At 42.9% G+C, this 12,648-nt stretch overlaps 1 protein-coding gene across 1 annotated transcript; it reads right to left on the bottom strand.

Moving 5' to 3' along the window:
• Positions 1-603: 603 nt before the first annotated feature.
• ivd (isovaleryl-CoA dehydrogenase) lies at positions 604-11,419 on the bottom strand. The gene is made up of 12 exons (XM_084182376.1): positions 11,150-11,419; positions 10,416-10,505; positions 9,993-10,044; positions 9,687-9,856; positions 7,833-7,926; positions 7,569-7,699; positions 4,685-4,781; positions 2,876-2,969; positions 2,677-2,758; positions 2,304-2,408; positions 2,055-2,127; positions 604-1,867 (listed from the first exon to the last, which is right to left on the bottom strand). Exons 1-12 carry the CDS (start codon positions 11,270-11,272, stop codon positions 1,734-1,736), a joined length of 1,245 nt encoding a protein of 414 aa, XP_084038502.1. The 5' UTR covers positions 11,273-11,419; the 3' UTR covers positions 604-1,733.
• Positions 11,420-12,648: the final 1,229 nt, after the last annotated feature.

Raw genomic sequence — 12,648 nt, 5'->3', positions numbered from 1 at the left:
TTAAAACTATACTTTTAGAATAACTACATTACCCATAATGCTCATCGACTGAACATTCTAAATTACCATGGCAATTTTTTGTAAACCATGGCATTTATGCATCACAATAGTTATTCTATGGTATGAGGTCAGACAGAGACTAATGGCCATACAAGGTGCCACCTGTGGTAGAGAGGGGAGAAAATGGGAAGGGTCAGCTCAGGGTTTGAACTCTGGTCTCTGGCGAGGAGTCGCATAGGTGGTGAGAGCAGGGAGTGTTATCACTCCGCCACGGCGCTGCACTCCCAGTTTTATTTGTAACCAAATGATGTCAATATTGCACATATTTGGTGACATTTTGCGTGAGCAATTGGCAGTGACAAAAATAACCATAAAACATATATAGAAGGGAAGTTCTGAATAGCTTATATTACCAGCATGAATTTGTTCTTTGCAGGGTAGAAGATGTATTAATGGAGGATTCTGTGACGGAATGGCGTTGAATCAAATTAAATAAGTTCCATTGATTTACGCTGTTTATACTTCACTATATTTCAATTTCATTACTTACAAAAATACAGGAATCTGAATTCTGAGTTTTAAATAAGACATGGCCCAATTGTGCAAATTCCAAGTCATTTTTTATTCTACACAAACAGGAAACAACCAACCAACTTGGATACTTACAGTTTGACACACTTGAGGAATTAACCAAATCTCGCTGATTTGATGAGTGAACAAATCTTTATCCCCGTCAGACAATTTTTTAGTTGATTTAACCATTGAATATGTTTGCTCTTAAACGTGAAAAATGATTTCCTATAATGGAAATATCATGGTTCAGTACAAGTACATTGGTTTTGCTGACTATCTTCACTTTACATTCATTCGAGAGGATTTTCTACACAGCTCAACACCACTGAGGTAAATGGAAAGTTGTTTACAAATACTTTGAAAAAAAGAGAGCGTGACGACACAATAAAAAGATAACGCTAATTTTAAAAGTCGTTAATTGTAGCCACTTGTGTGCATAGCTATGTACCCAGGAAACACCAATGGAAGGCAACAACTAATGGAAGGGGGATATATTAATCTGAAGTTTGTCATGTTTGAAATGCTGTTGCTTGCATCACAGAGCGTACTGTATGGTTCAGTGTCAGACACACCACTGGATCTCTCCACTATTCAGACAGACTAAGGTCATTTTACTACAGGGTAGAATCAATGAAACCCTATTCAAGGTAAAAATGCCCTAAATAAATGATACAACTGTTCCTTTTAACAACATTTCCTAATATTTTATTGTATGATAAATACAGCTTCATTGGGTTGATGCCAGACGAACTAGACTACTCATCGTATCTAAAACACCGGAGGCAGAGATCCAAGTCCACACCAGACGAATCATCAATCTTGGGACCTTGAACAATGGTGCTCCTCTGGTGCTTGTTGTCCGTGACTACATCTTTAAAGAAAGCTGATATGCTGAACCATAAAGTGTTCCTCGGCTGTCCCTGTAGGAGAACCCTTTTTTCACCAAAGGGTTCTTCACCTGGAATCAATACATGGTTCTCCTACACAAGGACAGGCGAAAAGCCCTTTTTTTCTAAGAGTGTATAGTGGTATTTTGTGTAAGGCCTTTGGGTGTCGTGATCCAGTGTGTGCTTTGCTTCTCTTCAGCTTTCAAGGCCTACTTGTACATGACGAAGCCCACTTGTTATTGACGAAGCCTACTTGTTTGTACATGACGAAGTCTACTTGTACATGGCGTTGAAGGCTCGACCAATGATGAGCCTGCGCACTTCGCTGGTGCCTGCTCCAATCTCGTACAGCTTGGCGTCCCTCAGGAAACGGCCCATGGGGTAATCATTAATGTAGCCATTGCCACCTGCAGGTGGAGAAACGCAACAATGACTTGACATAAATCAACTGACAAACAAGCCCTCCACCCCCAACCCCCTAGAGAGATTATAGTTAGGATGAACGCAAGTGTAAAACAGCGGAGCATGCAGTGATAACACTAGCTACAAAGATCAACATGTTTCTATGAAGTGCACGGTGGGCTTGGTTCTTACCCAGGCACTGAATTCCATCCAGAGCGACTTGAGTGGCATTCTCAGCACAATAAAGAATGACCCCAGCACAGTCCTGCAATGACAGCCCAAGTCACTACTGTTCCATACAATATTTATTTCTATCAAATTACATTTTCATCAACACTTTCATCCAAGACGTTTTCTATTACATTACATCTATGAATTCCACATTACAATTTTATTTATTAATTAAAATGTATTTTTTGTTGTTTTACGGAGAATGCTTACCATGGAACTGCAGTGTCCCTTGTCACAGGCTCGTGCCACGTTATACAAATACTGTCTACAGGCACCAAGCCGTGTGTACATGTCGGCCATCTTGGCTTGCATCAACTGGTAGGAAGGAAAAAAAACATCAATTCCAGAAAAGGGCAAAAAAGTGGTTATACCTCATCATCATCACACCTCTTGAATGCTTTAGCATTATTAATTCTCACACATCAAATTTAGTCATTTCAAAACGTTCAAGGAAGTGGTATATGCAAGAGAAATAAGATTTTTTTTTTTTTTAAACATGTAGGTCTGTTGTAAGTTGAATCTGATTGACATAAATGCCCTTTCTTATTTGACCGCCTGAGAATGGTTTTGGTTGATGTCCCACCTGGAAGTGTCCAATCTTCTGTCCGAAAGCTTCTCTAACGTGCAGGTAGGGAACGGAAAAGTCCATCACAGACTGCATAATGCTGAAAGAGGGGAGCATTTTCTTCACTGAAGAGCATAGATATACGTAGACAGAATATGCTCATGGGCATGTGTTATAAACCCAAAAGGACCATTAGGTCCAGAATATGTATATTTACCCGACAGGTCCTGCTGCGAGCACAAGTCTCTCCAGGTCAAGCCCACTCATCATCACATAGACACCCTTGTTGAGAGGGCCCAAGATATTCTCCTCTAATCGAAAGACGATGTTGCAATTGAAATGTAATTCAGAATGATTAAAAACTATTCTGTGCATTACTGAATATACTCACATGGATGTGCACACACGCTCAGGCACATGTATACATACAATGCATTTGGAAAGTATTCAGACCCCTTGTCTTTTTCCACTTTGTTACATTACAGCCTTATTCTAAAATTGATTAAATTGTCCGCCCCCCCCCCCCCCCCCCCCCCCTCAATCTACACACAATACCCCATACTGACAAAGCAAAAACAGGTTTTAGAAAACTGAAATCTAACATTTACATAAGTATTCAGACCCTTTACTCAGTACTTTGTTAAAGCACCTTTGGCAGCGATTACAGCCTCAAGTCTTCTTGGGTATGATGCTACAAGCTTGGCACAACTGTATTTGAGGAGTTTCTCCCATTCTTCTCTGCAGATCCTCTCAAGCTCTGTCAGGTTGTATGGGGAGTGTCGCTGCACAGCTATTTTCAGGTCTCTCCAGAGATGTACGATCGGGTTCAAGTCTGGGCTCTGGCTGGGCCACTCAGGGACATTCAGAGACTTGTCCCGAAGCAGCTGCTCCGTTGTCTTGGCTGTGTGCTTAGAGTCATTGTCCTGTTGGAAGGTGAACCTTCACCCCAGTCTGAGGTCCAGACGCTCTGGAGCAGGTTTTCATCAAGGATCTCTCTGTACTTTGCTCCGTTCATCTTTCCCCTCGATCCTGACTAGTCTCCCAGTCCCTGCCGCTGAAAAACATCCCCACAGCATGATGCTGCCACCACCATGCTTCACCGTAGGGATGGTGCCAGGTTTCCTCCAGACGTGATGCTTGGCATTCAGGCCAAAGAGATCAATCTGGGTTTCATCAGACCAGAGAATCTTGTTTCTCATAGTCTGAGAGTCCTTTAGGTGCCTTTTGGCAAACTCCAAGCGGGCTGTAATGTGCCTTTTACTGAAGAGTGGCTTCCGTCTGGCCACTCTACCATAAAGGCCTGATTGGTGGAGTGCTGCAGAGATGGTCGTCCTTCTGGAAGGTTCTCCCATCTCCACAGAGGAACTCTGGAGCTCTGTCAGTGACCATCGGGTTCTTGGTCACCTCCCTGACCAAGGCCCTTCTCCCCCGATTGGTCAGTTTGGCTGAGCAGCCAGCTCTTGGAAGAGTCTTGGTGGTTCTAAACTTCTTCCATTTAAGAATGATGGAGGCCACTGTGTTCTTGGGGACCTTCAATGCTGCAGAAATTTTTTTGTACCCTTCCCCAGATCTGTGCCTTGACACAATCCTCTATGGACAATCCCTGCGACATCATGGCTTGATTTTGCTCTGACATGCACTGTCAACTGTGGGACCTTATATAGACAGGTGTGTGCCTCTCCAAATCATGTCCAATCAATTGAATTTACAACAGGTGGACTCCAATCAAGTTGTAGAAATATCTCAAGGATGATCAACGGAAACAGGATGCACCTGAGCTCAATTTCGAGTCTCATAGCAAAGGGTCTGAATACTTATGTAAATAAGGTATTTCTGTTTTAGATTTTTCATAAATGTACCCCCCCAAAAATTGAAACTTTTTCGCTTTGTCATTATGGAGTATTGCACGTAGATTGAGGAAAACAATTGATTTAAAATCCATTTTAGAATAAGGCCGTAATGTTACAAAGTGTGGAAAAAGTGAAGGGGTCTGAATACTTTGTGAATGCACTGTACACCCACACACCTGGAATCTTGCAGTCCTCAAAGATAAGTTCACAGGTGTTGGATCCCCTCATTCCCAGTTTATCCAGCTTCTGTGCCGTACTAAACCCTGGCATACCCTGTAGGAATAAACATTGGGCACAATTTACCAACATGTTCAGAATTCGGTTGCAAAATGCTAGTATCTTTCCCAAAACTCCCAGCTTTTCCAGAAATCCTGGTTAGAAGATTCCCAGAACCAGGGGGGAATAAGCAGGATATCCAGAATCCTCCAAACACGATTACTGGAAAACCTGGGAAATTTTGGGAAAGTTACCCAAAACCCTAGTACAGACCAGGTAGAGGCTAAGACTGACAGAACCATTTCCATTATTGATCATAATAAAATAAAAGTGTAAAAAGGGGCCCAGGCCCATAACTGATGAAGTGTAAACGGGTTCAGAACAATGGCTACTGCACGGGCGCACAGTAGCCCCGAGACAGCCGCGCAGAAGAAATATCAGCCCATAGAGATAAGCCCGAGATTGAACTTCACTCAACTTTCTAGAGCAGTGGTCACCAACCGGTTGATCGCGATCGACCTCCAAAAGGCATTCCTAGTCAATCGCCAAACATTTCTGTAAAAAACCCAACGATAAAGCCTTGTGTTCCTGTTTTGTTTTATTCGTCTCGGGCTGTTGACGGTAGGTGCACCAGATTATGCTGCCCTGCGCAACGGATAGGTCGAAGTATTGCCATTTTGAACCATTTCATGTGACTGAAGGTACAAACTCTGCCTTCCCGGCGGGCCCAGAGAGCAAATCAAGTGCACTATAGGCCTACCGCTGGCCAATCGGATGGCTCCGATTACTGTGTCTGCAGTAACGTAGCAGGCATAAAAGAAAGCTAAAGCAAAGTTGACACTGTGAGATTTAAAAACATTTAAAACCATGACTAGAGAGAGACTCAACGAATACAGCTAAGAGCTGCTGTTTTTATGAGTGAGTTCATGTTTACGTTCTTACTCAGCACTGTCAACACTTTGTATTCAACACTTTTATAAGCCATAAAATGAGCGTTCTTCCTATTTCCACTCAGTGCTAGAACAAGCACTGCAGCAGTAATGAATGAGTAGGAAAAGTGTAGATAAGCTTGTGTTATTATTACCAGCTTGGGTCTTTTTTAATATTGAGGAATTATTTCACTTTCTCTGTTCATAGGAGTAACATGAATTTGTAGGCAGAAATAATGCGGTGCGACTCGAGTTTCGCCATCAGCTGGAAGACGTGTCCCTTTTTGGTCAGTGTCAGTGGAGGAAAGGGAGAGCGGAGGGATGTTGAGAGGTGGACCATCAGTCTGCTGCTCTCTCCCTCCGCTGAGACTGACCATCAGATGCAGGCACAATCAGCCCAGTAAAATAAAAATAAATAAGCAAATTATTTAAAATGTATGCTCACTCAGCTGTGCCTCACAAGTAATACAACAACGGCTCTATTACCGGTGTGATCATATAGCCTACCTTCAATTTCGAAATATAATTTTAAAAACTGTCCCGGACAACAATGCATTGGCAGGGCAATTCAAGCAAAGCCAATATGCAGTGATAATGTATTGGACCGATAGCTTACTGCACAAACCTCATTGCTACAGTACTGTTTGTAATTGGTTAATGTTGCATAGGCTTCCGTTTTTTAAGTCGTGTTAAAAAAAAAAACATTCTGAGCGGTAGATCTCGACTTGCATTTTGACTCGGAAAGGGTTGGTGACCACTGTTCTAGAGTTTTCCCTGTTAACGCGCTCAACGGTTCCCTTTGCTGTGGCAATTGTGATCGAATCAACGCAATATTAGCCACTTTCAATGCAACATACCGAAAACAAAACCGAACTATGCAAGAGATTTTGTTGTAGGCAGAACGAATCGGAGTAGGATTCTATTGCATTGACACACTACTCAGCCCGTACTCTACACATACCTGTGCGGCATAACCAATCAGAGCTATAGACCATTGCCATATATGTATCTGTGCCATTTACTTTGAACTGGACTGTGTTTACAGCATGAGCGGTCGTGAGTAGATTCACTTGTTTTGAGATCAAAGCCAGAGCTGAATGTAGCCACGTGTGCACATTTAGTTCATATTCTTTGCTAGTTAGTGAGTTTTTAGCCCAGTTATAGATCATTTGTAGTCAGCAATAGGGGAGTGATTGCTTCCTACAAGAGCACAAAACGTGTACATTCCTAGACATATTTGAAAAACTAGTCAGGTAAAGAGCTTTTTTTGTCTTAAAAGGGGCAGTGTTGTATTTTGAGCCAGGCTTGAATAAGCTAAGTAGCCAATAGGCAGAGGGTACATTAATTTGTCTGATTCTCTGTAAATGGTATGAGAATAATAATGCATTTTATTTTGTAAAGTGGTTTCTTGCATCAAACACCACAACATTTTCAGTCACCTCCGTGTCTGAAGGACAAGTGGATAAACAGGTTAATGTCAAGCCCTGCATGTGTTTCTTCCAAAAGTCTCATGGAATGTAGGCCTACATTGAACACCACACATTGGCTGCTACTATAGGCTGAACGATAGAACAGCTATTTCCATGTTTAAATGTTATGGGATGCATTTTCTCCATTGTTTTTGATGGTAGGCCACTCTGGTAGGCCTACATTATGATCAAATAGCCACAGTAGCCTTCTTGGCCACTGTTAAAACTGTAACTTAAAGCGGGTACAGCCTCAGTGTTCACAGTAAACACGCACTGGAAGTTGCACAGAATTTTCTAAATGTTTCAAGTTTGCACTCAGCAGACCTGCAATTTGCTCAGTCCCCCAAAACATTTGAGGGAACACTGGCCCAGACCCATAACTGGTGAAGATTTTGTAAGCAGAATATGGAAGGTGTTTGGTTTCATTGCCTACGATAAATACTCGCCTTCTCCACAATGAAAGCTGTGATACCCTTTTGTTGAGCCTCTGGGTCTGTCTTAGCGTACACAATGAGAACGTCGGCATCTGGCCCGTTGGTGATCCAGAACTTTCCACCGTTAAGAATGTAGTGGTCACCTTCAGCAAAATAAAACCCAGAGGAGATGGACAGCAGTATCAGCAAGGATGCCATTTAAGTGGTAAGAAACTGGCTCAGTAGTTAGTGAGCTTGTGCTAATAGGGCAAGAGGAGAGTGTCCCAGAGGGCTCACCTTCTTTCTTGGCCTTCAGTTTCATGGACACCACATCGGATCCGGCGTTGGGCTCACTCATTGCCAAGGCACCCACGTGCTCTCCTGTAATGAGCTGGGGAAATTATATTAGAAAGATAATACAGTGCTTTCGGAAAGTATTCAGAACCCTTCACTTTTTCCATTTTGTTACATTACAGCCTTATTCTAAATTGATTAAATAAATTGTTTTCCCTCAATCTACACACAATACCACCTAATGACAAAGCGAACAGGTTTAAAAATGTTTGCTAATGTATATTTAAAAATAAAACTGAAATACCTTATTTACAGTATTCAGACCCTTTGCTATGAGACTCGAAACTGAGCTCAGGTGCATCTTGTTTCTATTGATCATCCTTGAGATATTTCTACAACTTGATTGGAGTCCACCTGTTGTAAATTCAATTGATTGGACATGATTTGGAGAGGCACACACCTGTCTATATTAGGTCCCACAGTTTACAGTGCATGTCAGAGCAAAAAACATGCCATGAGGTCAAAGGAATTGTCTGTAGTGCTCCGAGACAGGATTGTGTTGAGGCACAGATCTGGGGAAGGGTACCAAAACATTTCTGCAACATTGAAGGTCCCCAAGAACACCGTGGCCTCCATCATTCTTAAAATGGAAGAAGTTTGGAACCACCAAGACTCTTCCTAGAGCTGGCCGCCCAAACTGAGCAATCGGGGGAGTAGGGCCTTGGTCAGGGAGGTGACCAAGAACCCGATGGTCACTCTGACAGAGCTCCTCTGAAGCGATGGGAGAACCTTCCAGAAGGACAACCATTTCTGCAGCACTCCACCGTTCAGGCCTTTATGGTAGAGTGGCCAAATGGAAGCCACTCCTCAGTAAAAGGCACATGACAGCCCGCTTGGAGTTTTCCAAAAGGATGAGAAATAAGATTCTCTGGTCTGATGAAACCAAAATTGAACTATTTGGCCTGAATTCCAAGCGTCACGTCTGGAGGAAAGCAGGCGCCACTCATCACCTGGCCAATACCATCCATACAGTGAAGCATGGTGGTGGCAGCATCATGCTGTGGGGATGTTTTGCAGTGGCAGGGACTGGGAGACTAGTCAGGATTGAGGGAAAGATTAACAGAGAGATCCTTGATTAAAACCTGCTCCAGGGTGCTCAGGACCTCAGACTGGGGCGAAGGTTCACCTTCCAACAGGACAACGACCCTACGCACACAGCCAAGACAACGCAGAAGTGGCTTTGGGACAAGTCTCTCTCTGAATGTCCGTGAGTGGCCCAGCCAGAGCCCGGACTTAAACCTGATTGAACATCTCTGGAGAGACCTGAAAATAGCTGTGCAGTGACGCTCCCCATCCAACCTGACAGAGATTGAGAGGATCTGCAGAGAAGATTGGGAGAAACTCCCCAAATACAGGTGTGCCAAGCTTGTAACGTCATAACCAAGAAGACTCGAGGCTGTAATTGCTGCCAAAAGGGTCTGAATACTTACGTAAATGTGACATTTCCATTTTGCCAAAAATCTCTAAAAACGTGGTTTTGCTTTGTCATTATGGGGTATTGTGTGTAGATTGATGAGGAAAAAAATAGATTATCAATTTTAGAATAAGGTTGTAACGTAACAAAAAGTGAAGGGTCTGAATACTTTCTGAATGCACTGTAACATGGCTATTTCAATTTGAGACTGCCTGTATAGATCAGACACAAACATGCTCTCCTGTCATGAGCTGGGAAAAGACAACAACTGTATACATTTCATATTGGATAAATAAAAAGAACACATGGCTATTGCACTTTGAGGCTGCCTTTATACTTCAGGGTGCATTAAGCATGTATGGGACAACAAATATGATCCACACCTTGGCCATGTACTTGTCCTTCTGCTTCGTGTTGCCATGGCGCACCATCTGATTGACACAGAGGTTTGAGTGTGCCCCGTAGCTGAGGGCGACAGCTGCTGACACTCGCGACATTTCCTCCATCACAATCACATGATCTAGGTAACCCAATCCTGAACCGCCATAATCCACTGGGGGGGAGGGAAGAGTTACCATAATTATGATGCTACTTCTACATCAGAGAAACTAAACTATTTTACACCTGGCAAAATAGCAAAGAAAACAGACATGGTAATACATAAACCGAAAACAATATCCATCTCTTACACGGGGCAGTGATACCCAGAAGTCCCATGTCACCCATGTCCTTCCAGAAGTCCTGCATGAAAAAAAACAATAGGTTACCAGGTGTAAACCAGGGGTCTTACAAAGTGCCTTTTTTTAGTCGCAAAATACACACTCAATGTAGACCTACATGAGAAGAAAAAAAACGAGGTGTTAGCTCTTTATTGTAATACTGTGGTTATACAATGTCCAGTCTTTTTATGATTTAGGTCATTGTATTCTAATGATGTCTTGATATTCATTTGGGGTGGATTATCATGTTAGCAGTGCAGCCCACAGTAAGATATGCAAGTGTATGAAAATTATTCAAGAAGAATACCACACACACACTACATCCTATTATGGTAGGGCTGTCCTAGCTTACCAGCTGTTATTAGAATAGTAAAGTATATTTCATCATCTCACCCGCATCCCAACAAATTCGTTGCTCTTGTCAATCTCATTGGCAACGGGTGCCAGCTTCTCTGCTAGGAACCTCCGGATTGTCTGTCGGAGCTGGACAAAATAGGGAATGACAGAAATAACATCAAGAAAAATGAATCAACATGAATTTCAAACGGAATATGTTCACATGTATACTGTTAAAAAAAACAAATGTATCAATACAATAACTACGAGATAGTATCAACATATTGTGTTATTGTTATGCAAAAAGTCGTTTCTTCCCTTTCTGAACGGAGCAGCGTCACATGCATGCACTAACTTTCACCCAATCAAAAACTGCCCAAGAAACCCACCCCTCGTCCACACCGACGTTAGCATGTAACCTTTTTCTAGGAACATACCAGTAGCTACCAGAAGTCTGAAAGCATTGTTTGCCCCGTGCATACGTTTACACTGAACCGACTAGTAGTGAGTTACAGCTGGTAGCCTAACAACGAGCGTCTCGATGTCCAGACAACATAGGTAGCTACAACCAGAGCCATCTAAATACGACTCTCGCCACAACAGTTGTCATAACAGTCAGTCATTTTGGCCGCTAACACTAGCTAGCTATGCGTCCTTGACACCTTTCTGTTTCGTACCTTCATAAAAATCCACAATGCAGACTTTCAACTGAGCTTGTTGACTGTATGTCAGCTGTCTTTGGCCGTTAGCTAGCTAGGTAAAAGTTCACTGAAGTAGCTATCTAACGTTACCTGTATCTGCTCCTCAGTAAGGCCGTTGACGACATCATCCACTGGAAGACCCGCAGCGCATCCTCGTCTTGAAACCGCAGTGATTCTTGCTCCCAGGCGGAATGCACTCCTGACTGCAAACATTGTTAAACTGCGGTACTAGACTGTATGCTCCTAAACAGTCAAGATCAGAGCAAGGTCGGATAATTATACAATTACTGCGTAATGTCCGACGTGCTACTGCAATCCACAAACCAGGGATGTATTCATCACGTCTTCTTCTTCTTCAGTGGGGTTTATCGGCGGTTGGCATCCAACGTTATGGTGCATTACCGCCACCTACCGTACCGGAATGTGGGCCAGAGACAGGGAGAAACTAAATCCTACCTGCCAACCCAGTTTCTCTTAAAAAAGATAAAATATTTGAGACTATATCTAATGACGTTCTGCTCAATATACTCTTTAAAATAATTTCCTGTATCCCCTTCTCCCTCATACTAGATCTCATCCTCTCTCTTTCCCTCTGATACTGCCCACACTGTAGCAATACATGCTCCACAGTCTCTATTTCCTGACAATAATCACACTTTCCTGTTGGATGCTTTCCTATCACGTTTACTGTCTTATTCAACTGGCTGTGTCCCACCCTTAATCTTGTAAAAATAGCCTCCTCTCTTCTGTCCCTTCCTGCCGTCCTCCCCTCCCCGACTTCCCTCTGTACTTGAAATAAATGCCTTCCCTTATTATCTCTATTCCACTGCAACTGCCATCTCTGCACCATCACTGTATATATCAGTCTTTTTGCCTCTGCCTTGCTCATTGACACTTCAACATCAACATCCCCACTACTAAGTGCTTGTTTAGCCTGTTCATCTACTGCCTCGTTCCCCTCCACCCCCACATGGGCTGGGACCCAAGTAAATCTTATCTGAATACCCATCTGTTTAATCCTGCCATGGGTTTGTAGCACCTCATAAAGCAGGTATTGTCTGCTACGTGAGCTAAAGGACTGGAGACTCATTAACACTGCACATGAATCAGAGCAAATAGCTACTCTTGTCTTGTTTGACTTCCTCCACCCACTGCAAGGCCAACAGTATGGCCATCAGCTCCACCGTATATACAGCCAGATGATCTGTAATAGGTTTCCTGACTTCCACCCCACATTCCTGCACTACAAATGCTGACCCAGTACGTCCTGTCCTTGGATCTTTTGAACCATCTGTGTAAATGGCCACAAAATCCTGATACACATTCTCCAGACGTCTCTTAAAGAAATCAGCTGGATCAACCCCCTCCCTATCTTCCTGTAGTCTCTCCAATTCATCACATCTTGCAACGGAAACCGTTTAAGAACCAAACGGGGCGGGACCTTCCTGAATTTGTCCAATAGAAACTCTTGTTTTCGTTGCAAAACGTTTTCCATTTGGAGTAAACGGTTCCTGTTGCAAAAGACGAAACGTTTTGCAACAATTGTTTTTAATTAATACACCTCATGTTTGGAAGGGAATGCCCTCTAT

Source organism: Coregonus lavaretus (genome assembly GCF_964263955.1).
Source record: "Coregonus lavaretus genome assembly, chromosome: 18".
In the NCBI taxonomy this organism is placed as follows: Eukaryota; Metazoa; Chordata; class Actinopteri; order Salmoniformes; family Salmonidae; genus Coregonus; species Coregonus lavaretus.
The sequence above is the reverse complement of the archived record's forward strand: the minus strand, read 5'-3'. Positions and strand labels throughout refer to the sequence as shown.

What these genes read in the sequence shown, in the direction of transcription:
- ivd (XM_084182376.1), bottom strand. Translation starts at nt 11,272, where the DNA reads ATGTTTGCAGTCAGGAGTGCATTCCGCCTGGGAGCAAGAATCACTGCG. An exon ending in ACGAATTTGTTGGGATGCGG is followed by an intron (nt 10,045 to 10,415) that starts GTGAGATGATGA and finishes TTTTTCATGCAG; the next exon opens with GACTTCTGGAAGGACATGGG. An exon ending in TCTGGGTATCACTGCCCCGT is followed by an intron (nt 9,857 to 9,992) that starts GTAAGAGATGGA and finishes CCTCCCCCCCAG; the next exon opens with TGGATTATGGCGGTTCAGGA.